This window comes from Castor canadensis, chromosome 5, assembly GCF_047511655.1.
Source record: "Castor canadensis chromosome 5, mCasCan1.hap1v2, whole genome shotgun sequence".
NCBI lineage: Eukaryota > Metazoa > Chordata > Mammalia > Rodentia > Castoridae > Castor > Castor canadensis.
Genome location: NC_133390.1, coordinates 178074301 through 178094559, shown reverse-complemented (window position 1 = coordinate 178094559; position 20259 = coordinate 178074301). Strand labels below are relative to the sequence as shown.

At 43.4% G+C, this 20259-nt stretch overlaps 2 protein-coding genes across 2 annotated transcripts; both read left to right on the top strand.

Moving 5' to 3' along the window:
• The first annotated feature begins 7425 nt into the window (after positions 1-7425).
• Positions 7426-16156, top strand: Prelid3b (PRELI domain containing 3B). The gene is made up of 6 exons (XM_020173626.2): positions 7426-7586; positions 11280-11448; positions 12591-12680; positions 12889-12959; positions 13077-13179; positions 14503-16156. Exons 1-6 carry the CDS (start codon positions 7555-7557, stop codon positions 14620-14622), a joined length of 585 nt encoding a protein of 194 aa, XP_020029215.1. The 5' UTR covers positions 7426-7554; the 3' UTR covers positions 14623-16156.
• A 547-nt stretch (positions 16157-16703) lies between these two features.
• Atp5f1e (ATP synthase F1 subunit epsilon) lies at positions 16704-20059 on the top strand. Its single transcript, XM_020173627.2, has 3 exons — positions 16704-16864; positions 18427-18553; positions 19922-20059. The coding sequence occupies exons 1-2, from the start codon at positions 16833-16835 to the stop codon at positions 18548-18550; spliced, it is 156 nt and encodes a 51-aa protein (XP_020029216.2). The 5' UTR covers positions 16704-16832; the 3' UTR covers positions 18551-18553; positions 19922-20059.
• Positions 20060-20259: the final 200 nt, after the last annotated feature.

Here is a 20259-nt window from a genome sequence, read left to right as displayed (position 1 = left end):
AAATGAGAGAATAGCTAGGGTACTCTGAGCTGCTTTGGAGAAAGTCAGTACATTTATTAATTCCAGAATGCATCCTAGGCACTCATTATTGAATGGGTTGGGGTCCAGGTGCTTGAAAGAGGTGACACGCTGAGCCTTTGGAACTGTAGGTAGCTGAATTGCTTTCAGGAGGTGGATTGTGCCTGTAATTGTTCCCTCACTTGGTGTCGATAGTGTTGCCCACTGAAATGTTGTATCTGAAAGGTCACCAAGATAAAGTCAAGCGAGAATAGGCCACACAAAAAGTTGCTGTCTGGATCTGTCCCAAGCCAATATTCAGCTGGAGCTGTCCCTACTTTCAAGGTCCCCTGTGGATGTGGTACTTGGAAGAGGAGCCCCCTACAAGGCCTAAGTCTGTTTCTTGATTGGTCCATTTGCCTCCAACAAAGATAGAGAACTAATTTGCCTTTAGCCAAATGGAGGGAGCTGCCAAGCTCTGCGACAAGAGTTAGGATAAGAGCCAAGCTCTGGCTCCTTTTGTACAAAGATTATGTATCTCTCAAAGAGGATGAGTCTTGGCTCACAGACTGCCTCTCTGTCCACCTTGATGACATGAAAGGCATGCAGTCGACCCACCAACAGCAGGTCACTGTCCAAGTAACTTCAAACAAGAACATCCTCTATAAGGGCAAAATAAAAGAAAAACATGACCCCTATCTATGCTCCTCCAAAGGATGTTCTGAGCCTCTCTGGGTCTTGGCCGCTGACTGTAGACCTCCTCCCACCTCTCTGCCTCCTGATGTTGTAACAGGGACCAAACGATATCAAGAAATTGAACGTGAAACTAAAAATTGTGAAGTCTTCTCCAGGTCTGGCAGGACATGAGATTTTTTATTATCCCAGAAAGCATTTCTGGTCAAGTTTTATAGCCCTGTGTATATATAAGAGTATTTTCATGGTAAAACCTTTTAGCATACAGAGTAAAGCTAATTTTTGTATAGATTACCTGGTTATGGAAGAACGCTAAAAAGGCAACTTGATTTAGTTTTAAGAAATTACCCTTAATTTCTCAGAATGAGGAATTACTGAAATAGACAAGGTTCTCAGAGGAGAGGTTCATTTCTTATGACAGGAATTTAGGGAAAACATGGTTTGACATTTGGGTAAACAGAAAACAGAGATTAAAAACTAATACAGATAGAAAGCTCTAGATAGTTACCTGAATTCTTCAATCACTCAAGGGAACAAAATCAAATTTGACCCTGAATTCTTGTTAAGTTAGAAGTAATGTTAGATTCCCACAGTGGAGAGGTCCACTTTGCAGAGAACAGTGCTGGGTTCCATCCAGAGTCAGTGGGCTTCTGAGCTCCTACTTTCTGGTCTCTCTCTTATGGCCAGTTGAACTCCCCAGGTAACAAAGGACAGAGGGATGTGTGGTCTCAGCTTGAGTTGTGCTGCTCACTTTTTTTTTTTTTTTTTTTGTAGTACTGGAGCTTGAACTCAAGGCCTACACCTTGAGCCCTACATTTGTGAAGGGTTTTTTGAGATAGGATCTCGCAAACTATTTGCCCAGGTTGGCTTCGAACCACCATCCTCCTGATCTCTGCCTCCTGAGTAGCTAGGATTATAGGCGTGAGCCGCCAGTGCCCAGCTCTGGTAACTTCTCTGGCTCATTCAGCGAACACAGACTGTGGCTCTCCCTTGCTTGAGGACTCCTTGGGCCACAAAGTGAAAAGGTGAGAGTAACCCAGGGCTGTGTAAGGAGGGCTTTCTAAAAGTGTCCCCCCTCCTTCCATCTCTGCCCTCACTACTTCTCACCCAAAGTACTTAGTGCATCCTTCTAACTGACATGCCCAGGTAATGCTAGCTATTGGGGCTGAAGAAAGCCTCATTTTTACTGTGAAATCCAAAAGCCCACTAAAACTGAATCCACTTAAATCCAACACCAACATTTCATAGTAAATAGTGAAAATAAAAGTGTAGCTGAGACTTTATTCTGAAAAAGGAGATATAAAATGACAGTAAATTTCTATATACACACACACATATATATATATGCAGTGATGAATATACTTATATTTACATTATAAGATATATACATACAAAAACTCAGAATAAAATTGTAACTTTATGCCTGTGAGGTTTTTTGTTCTGTTGGGTTTTTGGGGGTTTTTTTTTTTTGGTGGGTGCTCTACCACTTGAGCCACTCCACCAGCTCTATGTGAGTTATTACGTACAATGAACCAAGTGCTAACTTTGTTATAATTTTCCCCCACCAAACTGGTAAATAACACTACCCAATATGTTTGAATTTCACAGCCAATCATAGTGATGGACATCTTTGCAGAAATGTTCAGGGACTTGGTTTTCCCAAGGGTTTATTCAAATCACTGCCTTATGACATGCTTCTCTTTTTTTTAAGGTTATCCCTTGTCAGTTATTCTCCTGGAGTGGTAACTGTCTTAGTTCTACACAAAGTTATCTCCTGCTAATTTTGTGTATGACAGAGAAAGTCTTGGGCATCACTACCATCACCTTGATGAACTTCTGCATCCTTTCCAAGAGGCTCAGTTTCCATCCACTTGTGGTGCACTTTCGTCTTGGACAACCAGTGAGAGAGATACCAACAAACACTTCGGGCAGATGAAATTCTATCCTGGGGTTTTTAGCGGGCATCAAGTTTCTATGTATTAGGTTTGATGGTGAATATGTTTATGTTGTGATGAATCTTCCTTTCCTATGACAACATGGACTCAAAACTGAAGAGACAAGAAGCACTCCCATCCCTCTGACCCAGAGCTCCACTTTGTACTTTGAACGGCAGTTGTGGCCACACACAGCCCTTCTACTATAATGTGTCATGATGAGGGCTATATAAAACGCCACAGTAACATGCAAGCTGAACTTGTGTTGAGCTCTGAGAAAGGCACCTCAGAGAGGCCCCGGGGAGTGGAGTATTTGCACAGAACTTCAAAAGGTGAGTAAGACTTTTCAGGGCTAAATGGGGAAAGTGCATTCTAGGCACAGAGAATACCATGTTCAAAGTTCAAGGGTGTGGAAGTGTGTCGTGACAGACAACAAATAGTCAGTGCTGGCACAGAGCTCTACAGAGTTGGGCAATGGTAGATAAAACATGTAAGCCAGACAGGTAGACTGAGCCTGGTAGCAGCCACACACAGGGGACGCAAATGATATTTGGGGCCATATTTTCTTTGTTGTGAGGGGACTGTCTCTTGTCCTGTGCCTTGAGGTTACAAAGTAGCCTTTCTTGCTTTTACCCTCCAGATACAAACAGCACCTGCACCCGCATGGTGACAAGCAACCATGTCTCCAGATGCCTGGGGCCCAGTGGGGAAAACCACTCCAGCCAAGGATAGCTGGAAGAGTACATGAAAATATGGATGACCTAGAGTAGATGGTTGGTGGCTATTTGTGTAATGAACTAATGAAGGGAGCAAAGGCAGAAAGGCTGGAGATGAGACACTCCTGGGTCACATCCTCTGGGTCAAGAAGAAATACAGGATTAAGGAGAACACAGCTATTTTAAAGGAGGAATGGAAGTTGAAGGAGTTCACAGCAATTCAGAGATAAAAGTCATTGCCAAGAGACTCAGAGGAAAAGGTGGTTTGGAGTTTGAAGAGAATGGAGAAGAGCCAAAAGAGCAGTTCAGAAATATACAAGTCAGTCCCAAGAGTGAGATATGCCCACCTCTGGAGTCTATGAAAAGACATCAGGGAGCCCCCAGGCCTTCCTGCTTTAAGAGTTATTATTTAGCAGGTATGGGGGGGGCAACCACTGGTTTTCTATTGACAGTACAGTAGCTATATAAAGTTTCATTTAGGGTATATTTGTAAAGAAGCTAATTCTAACAAAAACACAATGCTTCCTCCTACTGTACTTGCTCAACACAAACACATCCGACCTGTGTGGGGGTTTTCCCCATGTGCCAATCAATTCTCTCCAGGCTGAATCTTTACTTAGAGATTTACAGTCAGATCCCACAGGTTAAGGGCTTGGTCCCTCAAGACCCCCCCCTCCCCACTTCAACGCTGATCTCAAGTCCTGGTCAAATGGCTGCATTTCTGACCTCAGCTGTAAGCTGGGGTTCTCGCCATCCCTGCTGCGGGCTTAATGACTTGCTAGACTGCCTCGCAGAACTTAGAGAAACACTTACAAATTTATTATAAAGGATACTGACAAGCAACTAGATAGAGAAGTACACGTTAGGGTCCAAAGGGTCCAGAACGCAAGAGCTTCTGTCCTTCTGGAGCTCAGGTGCACCTCCCTCCTGGCATGTCAATGTATTCACCAACACTCTTCCCAAAAGAAGCCTATCAGATTTCCTTGTTCGCAAGTTTTTGAAGCGTGTAATCTCCTGCTTTACCCATCCTTACATGGAAGTAGGTGAGTGGGGCTAAAAGCTCCAAACCTCTGATTGTCTGGTCTCTCTGGTGTCTGGCCCCATTCTGAGGCTAAGACTTAAGTCACCTCAGCATCATAAACTCAGGATTTATCTAAAGGACTTCACTATAACTAAAGATATTCCTATCACTCAGGAAATTACAAGGGTTTTAGGAATTCTGTGACAAGAACCGAGGACAAACATTAGTACATTTCTTGTTACAGTCATTTTCTCCTTGTTCTCTGGGGACGTGTTCCAAGATCCTCACTGGATTCTCGAAACCATGGACAGTAATGAACTGTCCACACAAGCACTGCAGTGCCTCAGCAGTTGACCGGACAACTGAAAAGGCTGCTGACTAACGGGTGTGTAGTGTATACAGCGTGAATACGTTGGCCAAAGGGATGATACCTGGATACCAGGACAGAGTAAGATAGCACAGGATTTCATCACACTACTCAGAATGGCATACAATTTTAAACGTATGAATTATCTACTTCTGGAATTTTCTATTTAATATTTTCAGAACATAGTTGACCATGAGCAACTGAAACAATGAAAAACACAACCATGAATAAGGGTGGATTATTATATGCCACATTGTTACAAAAAAATCAAGCAATAATTGAATAAGTGAGACAAAGATACTGCAAAAAGTTAGTGAGTGAAGTTTAGAAATCAAAGAGCTGAGGCCAGCTGAAGTTGGAGCCACGGCCTCACCAGCTTCCCATGCCAGGCCTGCCTCTGGGACCTGCTAATAGAGAACCCACTAACATTGGTGTCTGTGTGTGGCTCTTCAAACACCAACCCTTGATTGCAGCCAGACAGCCATCTCCTCCTCTATGGTCTAGGAAGATGCCCATACACCCTCTTCCATTAGAGCTGAGGCTACACTTTATACTCATGGGTCTCTTTGCTCAAAACACACAACCCTCATTTTAAATATCTCTTCACTTATATTTTGGCTCCCTGGCCAGCTGCAAAGTCTCTTGCAGGTAGGAGTCACATCTGCATACTTCCTTCCAGGCACTGGGCTGGGCAGGATCCCAACCAGAGATCACAACCGGAAGGGTGTGGGGACAGGTGTCATCCCTGGGCCAGAGCCATAGAGCCAGTTACTAATTTCAAATCAAGTTAATTAACCTGCTAATGACTTCCCTATTCCTGTGAAAGGCACTGTCAATAAACACAGTGTTTAAGGATCCAAAAAATATTCATTTGCTTCCTCTGTGTCTCTCTCAGGTGAGTCTCCAGGACATAGTACTCATAAAGGTCTTGCTCTGTGAACCCAATTAAGAGCTGATACCATTTACACCATGGGAAGACACAGGAAAGGCACTTGAGTCTGGACTTCCATCCTTCCATGCTCCTATCCCCATTACTTCAGATGCTGCAAGTAAAGTCAATAGACTCATGTAGTTGTGCATCTGGGAGAGGTGAACTAGGTGTCATTTAACTTTCAGGTCTTCCAAGAAAGAAATCTTGAATTGGGGGCAAAAGAGCGTTCTGTAAAATAAACAGACTAGGAATGCTGAATGGCGGGCAGCCTCACAGAGCTCCAGGGATAGCAGGGACAGCTTGTTCTGTGTCGATGGTTCCTGAACCAGTGTTTTTAACACCCAGCAACGCTAACTTCACATCAGAATCAAGACTAAGGCACCCTTGGCAGCCCTTAAAGCATTACCTCCCCCAAAGAAATCACTCTAAGTATCATAAGTTTAAAAAAATATATCCTAGGTACCACAAATTGCACTTAACAATGACCCAACCATATTATTTCCACCCTGTCTAATGTAATTTTTCTGGTTTTTTTATATAAAGGATTTTGGTTTTTTTAAAAAATTATCCGCCCTCCAAGATTAACCTGGTTTTATTTGTTTTTTTAACAATCAAACAAGCTAAGCACAAGAATGAGTCAGTACTTCTAACTAGCTTCTGAGTAACCGGATGTCAGGATTTTCTCCATAAACATCAAATGGCAAATTACTCTTTTGGAAGGGACAAGCTGCAGAGTAAGGGGGAGCAGGGGTGGGAAGCCTTACTGTGAAGTTCGTCCCCTGGGTAAGGCTCATCTTTGAATGGAATAGCATACCATTCCCTCCTACCCCCTACTTCTTAGTCATTCATTTATGGCATCAGTAATTGTTAGGTAGGTACAGGGAACCACTGAACAAGTCTGGCAAGAGTCTCACCCTCAGGGACTAGTCTAGTGGGAGCTGAGCAGATAAACTAGACGGCTTCATTCATTCATTCCGCAAACAATCGCTCTTTTGTTTTTCAATGGCCATCGAGCCTTTGCTCTCTAGGAGTACTGAGACTCTCATCATCCAGCAAGACAGGTGAAACCCTTGCATTCAAGGATGACTTCCAGCGGGACTTAAAACAAACAAGATGACCTCAGAGTGATAAGGTCGGAGAAAAATGCAACAGGATGTTGCGATGGTGGGGCGGGCGGGGGGGGGGAGGGGCGGGGAGGATCTGCTACAAATGGTGACAAGGAAGACCTACGACCTCAGGGAATGCCCACTCCGTCCAGCCCCGGTGCTTCTGACCGCACCCCTCGCCGGCATGGTGATCATCCTGTCCAACGCCTATGCTTCTCACCCCCACCGAGGGTCATGACCTCTTGGGGGCAAGTGGAATGAGCACAGAGTTCGTTGGTTGACTTCTGCGCCACCATTCCCTGGATTGAGACGGGCCTTGGGAGGAAACTTTCTAACAGGACAGCACGAACATGTGCTCAAGCGAACCCCACCAGAACCAGCCATATTCACAGGCCTCGCGAGCCAGGAGCGGGCGGGTCAGACCCCACTGGGCGCCAAGGCAGCCGCTGAGACGCTCCGCGCCTGCGCACCACAACACCCGCCGGCGGCCTCGGCGCGGCTTAAGTCTGCGCCGGCGCGCTGTGCCCGCGCGCGAGAGGCGGGGCTTAGCTGCGCCGCGCTGCGGGGCGGGCCTTGGTTGCGCTGAGGGGTGGAGCCTAGTTGCGCCGCGCTGGGCCTGCGCCTGGCCCGGCCGGGATAGGGCGTGGGGCCGCGCGTCGGGACGTCCTCGCGCCGGGATCGACGGCGCCTGCGCGTTGAGCGGCCGGCCGGGGTGCGGGGCGGGGCGGGTGTAGTTCTGTTCCTGATTGTCCCGTAACGCCGCCGGACATCGCGCGGATCTTCGGTACCATGAAGATCTGGACTTCGGAGCACGTCTTTGAGTAAGTTTGGGGCGCGGGGGCCTGGAGCGCGGCGAGGCCGAGGCGGCCACCGAGAGCTTCCCGGCGTCGGACCTGGCGCGTGGAGCCCAGCCTGAGTCCCGCGGGCTCAGGGGGGCGGGCCAAGGTCACGACCCCAGGGCCGGAGCTGGCGGCCGTCGGGACCCCCTGGCCAGTCTCCCAGCTGTCCAGTGGGAGAGGCAGAAACGGCCGTCGGTCCTGCCCCTCCCCCCAGCGGCCCCTTGGGGTCGAGGGGGCGTTGCAGAGCACGCGGTCCTCGACCGTTCCCGGATGGCTACTTCCGGCCTGGAGAACCACCTGCTGGGCCGTAGCCACGAGGGTCCCAGGAGCCGGGTGTGGGTTTTCCCAAATGTTCCGGTGCCCCGGTCACCGTCGGGTGGAGTTTCTCACCTGCAACCTGAATTTCCGGTGAACTCGGGCCTCCCGGATGCGAAACCTTGACGACGAACAGAGTCGTAGATTTGGGCTCAAGGTCTCGCTCTGGCTACAACAAACTTGTGACCTTGCTTTCCCATTTTTTGATCCGAGAGATGGAACATGGCAGTATGGCTAGGCCTGCTAGTGTAAGATCTCTGCGACTATGTTCAGAGACACCTTTTTGATTGTCGTGAGCTTTTAGTAACGAAAATAGGCCTGAAATCAATGGGATGTTGGGAAACATTTATCTTCTGGACCTACAATGTCACATACAAAAGAACCACAAATTAAACAGCCCTTTTTTTTTTTGCGTAATTAATTGGTTAATCCATTGTTCTGGCACTCATTGACTAATCGGTTTCCTTTCTGGTGTGAAATGCTACTTTGTCATAAACACGGTTGTGATTTACATTTGAATCCACTTCTAGGGTATCTACTCTATTCCACTGATGTTGCTGCTGTTGCCACACTGTTTTAATTATTATAGCTTTGTACTATATTTTAGCCTAGACGTTTGAATTTTAAAAACTGTTTGTGGGACAATTTTAAAAGAAGCTGTCAACATTTTCACATAGTGGACCAGACACATCTGAGGACCTCTTGTATCCTGGGAAGAATTGATTATTAGAACCAGCAGGAAGCTTTTTTTTTCCCCTCCCTGGTGTTTGTACCTGGGGGCTGGGGGAGGAGAAAGACTAAGTGTGTACTCTTTCTGATGACTTTTAACCTCCTTCACTAGTCCATTTCAGCACCAGAGATACTCAGCCTCAGTCCTCTTTCTAGTTTGAAGGTGGCAAATTTCTTGGCACGGACTCTGTTTCTTAGAACTTCCTTCTCCTAGGGCTTCCTAATACTCTCCTTCCTCAGCTTGTGCCCACTACTCTATCTGCTTCTTCTGCCCTTTTTTTCACGTTCTCTCCTCTTTCTTGTCAGTGTAAATAATAAGAGTCAGTTATTGACCTTCCTGTCCTACATTTCATTAGTGATCTTAATCCTCTTTTTCTTTTTGTCACAGACCTCTTTGAGATTTGGTTAGACCCCTGGATCTCTCTCCTGGAAGACAGACATAGTCAAATAAATGCTACCCATGTCCCAGGAGAGGAAGCCTTTATCAAGCTTTCTCTCCAGGCTGTACTACTCAGTCAAGGTCCCACCCTGATACACAAACATGGATAGCACCCAGATCTGTACCTTAAGCTCCCTCAAACTTCAAATACTTATTCAGGTTGCCCAGACACCTGAAGCCATTACCCAGATGTGCACAGGGTCTTTGAACTCAGCAGCTTTGAAGTTGAAGTCATAATCTGCTCACAAATTTTCTCACTTTCATGTTTCCCCTCAAGTCATCTTTCTACATCCATCCCATCTGTGATTTTCTAGCACATTCTCTTGAGGTCTGTCGTGTAGTTGGCACTCAGTTGAAGTCACTGGTTGATCTATCAACATAAAAGGTACAGAATGTGCCAGGCATTGCCCTTGGAGTGCTTACATTTCACTAAGTCAAGACATGTTGCTGCCTTAGTGGAGTTAACAGTGTCCCCGCCTCCTTTTACAGGTGCAGACACTGGACAGGTCAGTAAGCCACAGCCAGATTCTTTGGTGCTGTCTTTGAATGTCTTCCAGTGTTACATCTTTTTCACATAACTATGTAAGCACAGTTAACGTAAATTGCTGGAAGACTGCTAATCTTAATATGTATCCTTTGTAATGTTTGAGCTAGTTATGTTTCACAGAGCAGTCCTACTCCAGGCTGAGTCCGCATCAGTATTTTCAATGACTTAGAGAACAGAGGTAGAGTCAATTACAAATAATGCATAACCACCCAAAGCCACACAGCTATTTTTTTTTAGGGGAGGAGATAAGCGCAGCTAACCATGCTTTATGACTAAATGGACAAGGAAAGAGTTCATCTGATTTTTATTTTAGATAGTTGCCTTGGTAACAATCAGAGTGCTTGGCCTGATTGTCTTCCATTTGTGGAGACTGTTTAGGTTTACGAAGCTGTTCCACTAACATACCTACATTGATTGAATAAGGCTTGAGATTAAAAACAGAATGAGGTTCATTTATACAGTATCATAGAGAAAATGAAGACAATAAAAAGTCATGTAACTGGTTGTCCAGGGTTCTGGGAAGTTAATGGAGTTGAGGTTTTTCTTCTGTTGACAAGATGTAGTTGTCAGTTTGAGTTGTCTAAAGGTTGAACGAGATTAATGCCTACCTGTTTTACTTCTACAAAAATAAATAATGCCATATATATATCAGTTGCTGTAAGTTGACACATCATCTCCAGATCCTGTCTTTCCTTTAAATGAAGATAAGAGCACAGATAAGTATAGAAGGGGTTGGGATCAGACTGCAGGTGGACTGACCCACCTTTCATAATAATCAGGGGTTCTTTGAAAACTGTGTCTTTTTATACAAAGCATTTATAGAGGTGAAGAGGGCACATGTACATCACACTTTGAATCACTCGAACACATACGCTTTTTCAAGAAAATAGAGATGCTGCAAGTTGTCAGGCAATGTGGTATTATTGCCAGTCAGTCCTAAGTGGTAAGCAAATGCTTATTATATTAAGAGAGCCTATTAGAAAGCAGCAGTTACAGGTGCCTAAGAACATTCTATTCTGTTGAGTGACCTTTTCAAAACAGAGATCAGTGTCACTTCTTTGAGGACTACAACAGATACTAACTGGAGAGAGCCTGCTGTTGTTTATTATGTTAATGTAGAGGAGATTTTTAATAATTAAGCCAATAATACTTTAGATCTTTATGTAATTTCTATAAGAATTTACAGTGCAAAAAAATTAATTTATAGTGCCTATAAGTTCTTTCACTCTATAACCTCATAGAATGTGGTCAGACAAAAGAATAAACAGTAAAATGACAGTTTTTGCTGCTTGTTTTAGTAGAATATAATTTTTAAAATACGTTTTTATGAATCGGTGGTTCTTGCTTACATGTGAAAATGGATAATGTTAAACAGGAAAGATTATTTCTCAAACTGTAGGTAATACTCTAGGTAGTTTGATCTTTATAGACTTCAATTATTGTGTATAGCCGGTGTTCTAGAAAAATACACATTAAAAATGTAAATTGAGCTCCCAAAATCCTCATTCAGTCAGTGCTTCAAAAAGTAATTTTCCCTAGGTAAACTAATTAAATTTCTATTGTAAAGAGTGATTTTATGGGTTATAAAAATTGTCAAATTCCAATGCATATTTTTAAATGTTTGATTTTTGGTTCTTGTTGGCAGCCATCCGTGGGAAACTGTTACAACAGCTGCAATGCAGAAATACCCAAACCCCATGAACCCAAGTGTGGTTGGAGTTGATGTGCTAGATAGACACATAGACCGCTCTGGAAAGCTACACAGCCACAGGCTTCTCAGCACAGAGTGGGGACTGCCTTCCATTGTGAAGTCTGTAAGTATGTCCCGATTCCCAGAGAAATGTGACTGCGGTAGAGAAGTTTTCTAAACCACATTATAATTTCAAATAGGTTGTGGGAGCCAATTCCGAATGTCATTTTTGCATCAGTTCAAATTGTATTATAATAAACTTGAGTTATGAGTGTATAATGAATTGGAAATATTATTACAGTCTTCATGAAGGCACTGATAAAACCTTCTGAAGGAAGCCAGCTAATGCTTTGTAATCTAAAAGGAGTTACATACTTTTCCCGCTTTTGCCAGCAACTTGAGACCAATAATAAGATTTAGAAGTAACAGTCTGGTCCTGACTCTTGGGTGACGGTTGCTGTGGTCAGTGGTAGGTTGTATATATCAAGAAAGGGAAATATTCTCAGGCTTACTGTAGCTGCATTTGTGCCATGGTCTGGTACTCTTTCGTGTATGTTTAGAAACAGTTCTATCCAGTTACAAACAAGCAGTCCTTAGTAAGCTGATTGAACCAACAAGAAACTAGAATGCCAGCTTATCATGATGTGAGAAAACCCAACGTGGTAAGTGGATCCAGGTTTCTGCAGGGGGGGTCTCTTTATAGAAGGCAGGTCCACTCAGATAACTTCAGTACACATTTTTGTAACAGCAGAGTCCTGATTGCCTCCTTTATACAACCATAGCATTAGATGGTAGGGGCCCAGAAATGAGCAAAATCAGGGATGGGCTTCAGAGTCACACCCAGGGAGTGACACTGGGTACCACTGTATGATCCACTGTGAGATGAAGCTGTGAGGCCGCCTCCCTTGGCCTGCCCTGGGATGCTGGCATATATTCATGAGTTCTCCCTTTTCTAGATGCCATATGTCCCCACGTCTTCTGATTTCTGTATTTCAGCTTTGATGTTCCATCGCCACACCTAGACAATTTCAGCATCATGCCTTATTTTGCATGGGCTTCTGGGAAAGGTTTTTGAGAATGGCATGGTGTATATATCCTGTTAGATTCTAATAACCTTTTTTCTGACCTTTGTTTCCTCCTGCTTTTTGAAAACAGGGTTTTGGTTCAAGATAATTGTAACACATTTGTACCTTCAAACAAAATACTGACACACTTGGTTAAGAAAGCCTTCCTCCTCTGATCGCTAATTCTGAATATTTCATTTAGCTTATCGGTGCAGCAAGAACCAAAACATATGTGCAAGAACATTCTGTGGTTGATCCTGTAGAAAAAACAATGGAACTTAAATCTACTAATGTAAGTCTTACCTCTTTTTAACTTTGAATTGTTTGGCGTGAAATTGAAGTTATTTACACAGTAATACCAATGTGGTTTATTTGTTGTTGGTTTATATGTTTAGCTAGTAAGATTTTGGGTTGTGTGTTGACTTTCAAAAAGAATTTTTTTAACCTTTGCTTCTGAACTGATTTGCTTACTCTCCTCTGCCACTCCCCTGTCTATATAGATTTCATTTACAAACATGGTTTCAGTAGATGAGAGACTTACATACAGGCCACATCCTCAGGACCCAGAAAAGTGAGTAAAGAATGTTGTAACAAACTTATTTTACAAGTGTTTTAAATTTCTTTTGATGAACTGTTTTTTAAAAAATGAAAGTTGGCTCATCTGAAGCTGTGATATGTTTTGTGCCAGAACTGTTTTGACTCAGGAAGCCATAATTACTGTGAAAGGAGTCAGCCTTAGCAGTTACCTTGAAGGACTAATGGCAAGCACCATATCTTCAAATGCTAATAAAGTAAGTTGGCTGCTTCCTAATTGTTCATTATTTCCCAGGTTCATTTCCTGGAAGAGTTTGTGCTGAATGTGTATCCTTGTTAAGCTGACTCTCACCCACCCTGCAGCAAGCCAGTGAGCACTAGGCAGTCATTTGCACAAGCTCTCAAGTCCAGCCCTCCTGTTTATATGCAGGCACTCTTACCAGCCTTTCAACCTTGCACAGTTAAGTTCAGTTCTTTGTGCCTGCCTCAGTTTCCCACCTGTGGAGATTGCCCACCTTACAGGATTTTATCCTTGACTAAGTGAAATGGCACATAGACAGTACATAGCCAAGGCCCCGCCAGAGGGAGTCTTGATAGTGTACAGCTGTGTGTCATTGTTTAAAGTGCTGTTTCGTACCCCATTTTCATTATTGTCCCCCTCCCGTCAGGTTAGACTTTTTCTTCTAATCTTAACCCCCCTGAAACTATACAATACCACATACATATGTGTGCTTTATAAAAGAGTGAAAGTTCCTCCCCCATCAACCAGTTTTTTGCCCTATTGACAAAGCATGAGTTAAAAGTAAGTTTGGAGAAAGAGATAACTGATGGACTGTTTTTAACACAGACTTAATACAGTTTCTCAGAAGTCAAGGATATTCATAGATGTCTTCACTGTGCCAGGCAGAGTGCTAGTCTAGACTGGGGTACAGCGGGGAGCAAACAAATAGGGCCCCTCCCTTGTGGAACTAAGAAGAAGGAGCATGTCCTTAGGAAAGGAAAAGTAAGAGACACGTATGAGAGAGCTTAATGAGTGTTGGTGATTAATGTTTCTGCCAAGCGCTGGCTGGGGAGTGGGATACTTGTGAGGGATGCCAGGAAGAGCCATCCGTGTGGAGGAGCTGCATGTGCAAAGGCCCGTAGACAGGAAGCACAAAATGCTCCTCCTCCCATTCTCAAGCTGTAAGGCACCAGGAAGGAAGGGGGGGGTGAGGAGGGAGTCAAGGCCCTTCAGAGCTTTGTGCATGGTTTTGATTTACAGTGTAGACATAAGAAGGAGGGGTTGGTTGGCCACTCTAATGATGAAATAAGACATCCTGTCATTTAATTGTAGATTCTTTTGAGAACATCTTTTGCATACAAAATAAAAATTAGTTTATGGATCAAGCAGTTGCTCAAGGCATTTGATATTTGGTAAATAATATTAGAAAGAGAAAGCAAGGACAAAAATGATGTGTCCTCATGAGATTTAGTTATACTCAGAACACTCCCTGTTACTGCCTGGTGCGTCATTTATGATACACACCTCCACTCTTACTCAGTGACAGTAACTGTGTCGGGTTGTTTTTGGTTTGTTTTAGGGCAGAGAGGCAATGGAGTGGGTGATACGGAAGTTAAATGCTGAGATTGAAGAACTGACGGCCTCAGCAAGAGGAAGCCTAAGGACGCCGATGGCGGCCGCAGCATTTGCAGAAAAGTGATGAGGCGTGGTCCCAAGGCTCTCCAAGCTTGATGATATATTTATTTGTTATTTAAAAATACAACTATTCTAGGTAGTTTTTTTTTTGTTTGTTTTAAATGATCTGGAGTAAGGTTATGTGACTTCTGATCAAAGATCCAGGGCTTCTAAATGAAGGGATCATCTGAGGTTAGGGTGGTCTGAATGACTGTCTTAACTTTGAGGGCTCAAGCATTTATATGAAATTGTAAGGTATTTTTGTTTGTTTCTTTGTTTTAAGTACTTGGAAGAAATTGGATTGACATTGAGTCTCCTTAAGGTAGAATCTTTTCAGATACTGGAACACTACCTGGCTTTGGACCAACCCCAGAACCAAACAGAATCACCCTACATACACACAGTTGCCTTGCTGCTGTGAACTACAATAGCGTGCTTGAAGGAACTCACTTTAAAAGGAGAAATTGTATAGTTTTAAAATACATTAATTTGTACAAAATTAATTGCTCTGCTGAAAACCACAGTGTTTTGATACTTAAATAGTATTTTTGGAGTGAAAATTAGCACTAAAGTAATACATGACTCCAACAAAAATTTTACTTTATTGTATTAAAGAGTACTGTATTGATTTGCCAAAGTTTTATAACTTAGTAAAGGTCTTACCTTCCTTGGATTTGTACTTTGTGATTTAGCACGCTGTACCGTGGGCTGGTTGCATTAACTGAAAAATAAAGTCATTACCTGAGTTTTGCAGCACTCTTAAAGAGAACACTTAAACAGAAGAATGGCTGTTCGCATCTTTTAGCATTTCACATTTGCTTTAACTTATAAATTGCCATGTGTCAAAATCATGGTTTTGTAATTGCTAAGGCATGATATGTCAGGTTATTTGAATATAATTACTTTTTGAGGTAATTGTGACCACAAAAATCTCTTTTTTACATGAAGAGCTGTACATCATTTGAAATTATTCACATGGTGTCTTGATCTGAAGAAGCATAGATCCAGGTAGTTAATGTTTTTAATAATATGTGGCACAGCCGGGGCGAGGGGGTGTTGGGGAGGAAGAAAAGTCACAGGAGAAAGGCCTAAACTAACCACTAAGTAAGCTGCACTGCAGGTTTTATTTGTGGAAAATCTTTATTTTGGAAGCCAGAGGGTGGCTGGAAAACCAGAAATAATCCAACAAATGTATTTTGTTTCATATTTTGTAACCAACAATTATCAACAACCTAGTGTATTTGATAGTTGCAGTTGTTACATGGAGTATTTTTTGTTAAAAGGTGGTTAGCTTTTGCCTTTATTGTACAGTACTTAATGTGATCACCTTCTAGTTGGATTTCCTATAAAGAGACCAATTAATATGTAAACAAACCACAGAAACAGGCTACCACGCTATTTTAAAATTAGCATTTTTCTAAAAGTATTGCTTAGTTTTTAAGAATTGCTAGGCCATTTGTAAAGGGTTAAATCCAATAAGATTTGCTATTTTTTTGTAACCAGAGGTAGTTTTTACAAATGAAATAACATGTCAGCCAAATAAAATGCTGCAAAGTAAAGCGATTTGTACAGTGTGTAAATTATACTTCCTCAGAAAAAGGTGTGATGCTCTGATGGAAAAGCGATTTCCAAAGAAATCCTTAGAGGTTTTTTTTTATCATAAAAGTCTATAAACGTGCATTTTCTAATGCAGCCAGGTCCCTCTTTTTAAATAGCTGCTACTCCATGCCTTTGCCAGTTAAAATACAAATAAATGCACGAGGAGCCCAGGCCTGGCGGGCGCCGGGCGTCGATGCTCCTCGGTGCAAGGTGAACTGCCGTGCGTTACGGCCCTTCGGTCAATAGGACTTATAGCCGCGTGCTTCTGATTACAACTTATTACAACAAGCCAAGGTGCGAGCCCCCGCTCGCGGAGTGCTATGGCGGCCCAGTGGGCCCACGCCGCGAGCCGCGAAGCCGGTGGGCGGGCGCGGCCGGAGGGACGCGCCCGGGGATTGGAAACCGTGACCCGGGCCGCGCGTCTCCATTGGCTCCTGGCTCCGGGGGGCGGGATTCTGTGGCAGGGCAGCAGGGGCTGTGCGGAGGGCGGGGCGGGACAAAAGGAGATGATTGGCAGGGCGTGCGCCCCGCCCCTTCCGTTTCTCGGGTCTGCCCTTCCTGCAGCTGGGCCGCCTTGCAGAGCCCGTCATTGTCGCGTCCTCGCGATTCGGCTCGACGAATCGAACTCGGGGCATCATGGTGGCGTACTGGCGACAGGCTGGACTCAGGTAGGCCCGGGCCTCCAGAGGGCAGAGCGCCTGGGCGCGGCGGGTCGGTGACCGCGCGGGGCCCGGCCTGCTGCCCAGCGGCCTCCCGGGTCTCGGGTGCCGTCGCCAAGATGGCGCCGCCATGGACAAGGCGCTCTAGCGGCGGGCGCGGGGTTCCAGGGGACCCAGAACGCCAGTAAAGGCACTGGTGAACGTGATCAGTTTTCTCCCAGGGACATCCTTTTCCTCTTGAGTTGTGCATGGTTAATGTTGTAAAAGCAGCACAGCTTGGGACCGAGCGGCAGGCTGCAGTTCGGTCTTTTCCCGACATCGGGGAGGGAAGTCTTCTATAACGTCACTTTCATTTTCGTCTTGCGTTAACCCCGATGACCTCTAAACTGTGGGGAGCGTTGCGCTGGGCGAGAGCCGGGCGCGGGCCCACGTGAGTGCGTGGCCTCCGAGAGAAGTGCTGTTGACCCTGGTGTGACACCTGGTTTCTTTGTGGAAACCCGTGGCCACTTCGAGCAAAGAACCAGGTGTCACACCTGTGAGTTGTTAGGTGGAGCAGCACCTTCCAGTGGTAAGACTGCATGCGTGACTGCCCTGCAACACCCGGAGCCGCCGAGTTTCCCAACTTGCTAAGGTCAAGCCGACTTGCAGACTTGGAGGAACAGACACGTTTATTAAGCAGTCTACACTGGGATCCGTGTTTTTTCACACTTCTCCTTCCCTCTCCCAACCACCTGCAGCTCGGGTATTGGTATCCTTTTATTCTATTGTTTAATAAGCAAGCTGCAAAGTTTGAACAGCCTGAAAGTCACACAATTAGTAGGAGTGGAAGCAAGCTTTGGAGCTCTTCCCTCCAACTCCCAAAAACAAATTCTAAAACATGAGAAGTAGCCTCCCCCCTTCCTGTTTGCAAAAAATGCAAAAAAGTGATCTGACATCTTTTGAGAAAACAAGACATCGATGGAAGTCCATGTACCAAACAGGAAGCAGGCTTTTGGCTATTTTGCTAGAACTGATGTTCTCTGAGGACTTTAATTTAATTTAGAAACCTTGATTAAGAGGTGTTTTCAGTGGCAGACTTGTGAGGCAAAATCCAATGTTCTCAGAAAATCTTTTATCATAGAACTTTTTTGATTCAGAGGTTTTTTTTGTCTTCTAATCTATATGTATGTGTGTGTATCTACATTTGCATATATATGTGCATATATATCTTGTAATAAGAAAGTTTAATTAGAGAAATGGACAGGGAATCATTAACATTTTGGCCTGTTTTTATGGGTTTTTTTTTTTAATATCTGTACATCATTTATCTTAAATTAATATGCTCTAAAAAAGATAAAATAGTACCAAAAAGAAAAACTGTGATTATCCCTCTAAACATCAATTAATACTTTGGGCACATTCTTTCTAATCTTTCCTTGTATTGATTCTTTATGGCCTTAGCCACTTTTAAGTTCAATTCTGGAATAACATACAACCAAACTAAAAAGTACAGAAAGAAAACCAAAAACAGAGTAGCTCAGATGTGTAGTGGGATTCTTGATAATTAACATGGTATCTTTCATTTTCTCCAGCTACATCCGATTCTCCCAGGTTTGTGCAAAGGCAGTGAGGGATGCATTGAAGACAGAATTCAAAGCAAATGCTGAGAAGACTTCTGGCAGCAGCATAAAAATTGTGAAAGTGAAAAAGGAATAATCAGTAAGTTACTGATTTATTTAGAAGAATTGCATCTTAAATTTTTAGAGCACCATAACAAACTACTTTTAGTTTGGAGTTCTGTCCATTTTTAGTCAGGCAATGCATTTTGAAGTTAAGGTAAAGCATACAGGTCATAGAAATCCTATGACATAATAAAAGAAGGTCCTTTCTAGGCGTGACAAGCAGAAGTAACTGGCACATTGATTTTCAGTTCATTTAGCAACGCTTAGGTAGAGCCATCTTATTTTAATTAAACCCGTTTCATTTGTCTGCACAAAATCAAATAGGATAAACTCTCCTCTTTTGTAATTGCTGTTGGAGTTACATAACAGTTCAGAAGCATGAAAAATTATAGTTCTTTGCATTTTTATTTTCCCCACATCTGCTAATGTCCTCACAAATCACTTCTTCCTGAACATAAGGGCTAAGTACAGGCAAGGGTCCTGCTATTTAATCAAACAGTAAGATCTGCCAGACCCTGCAGCGAACATGGCTCTGCTCCATTTGTTACACTTTCAGACTACTCTGTTCATTTTAGTTCTGCAGAGATGTTGGTGATGTAAAGTTACATTGTCAGGCAATAAAAAGACAGTTCTGTGGAGTTGATAAGTTCAGATTTTTGTGCTCCAAACTACAAAAGTGATTTGATCACTCAGCTACTTTTTTGACATTGTTATTTCAAAGATAAGCAAAGCAAATTATCAGAGAGATGTTTTTCAGATTTAATTTTCTTGTTTTACTTTTTAAAAGCTTCAGATCTGCGTGCAGAACTGCGATAAATATTAATCCTTTGGCAGCTCGTGGTTATGAGCAATTTTACTTACTGGAACTGTCTCCCTGAGCACTTTCATTTTCATTTTGAATTAGTAAATACTTTATTACAAGCCTGAAGATGCAGTGTTTTGAATTTAGCCCTTCTTCTAGCGGCTCTGGTCTAATCTCACAATTCTGAGTAATGAGACGTGGTTTTATGTCGGGTTGTTCAGTTTCACCCGTGAGCTAAGTCTGCAGCAGTGCTGTGCCCGTCTGCATCTAATTCCTGTGACTTTGCCAGGGCCTTGAGGTCAGGAAGTCATGTCCACCTCCTGAAAACAAAGCATTGGCCCTTGTCATTATGTCCCCATTAGCACAGGGGGATATGAGTGTTTGTTAAAGGCAAAGCAGTTTCTTTCTTGCTGCGGGAGTGGTTTTGCTCAGCAGGGAAGTGCCCCATGCCTTCCCAGCCAGTGGGGCTCACACGTCCCATATGAATTGCAGCCAGTTACATTACAGTTCACAATAAGGAAGTCAGTTCTTGTATTCTTGTTGGACTTTTAAGGAAACAAAGAGCTGGCTAGCAACTGTTGCATTCTCTTTTTTTCCTCGTAGACCCCACTAAAGCACGAAGTGCTACGTTTTCATGGTGAAGACTATGGGCAAGTTATGGCAGATTGATATCATCTCACTACCTGGGGAAAAAATAACTATCTATAATTTAATGATGCCAATAAATTGACACATGGTTCACTTCCTGTTGGTTTTTGGTTTCTCTCAGACTTGTTCTTTATTGGAGTTATTTGCACAACTGCATGCTTACAACCATATGAACCAGGAATTCTCAAAAGTAGGGAAGGGCACACAGACTATTAAATGACCAAATGAACTATAGGAAACATTTTTTAAATGTCTCAAAATAGAAAGTTCTGGGTTTTGTGATATTGTAATCA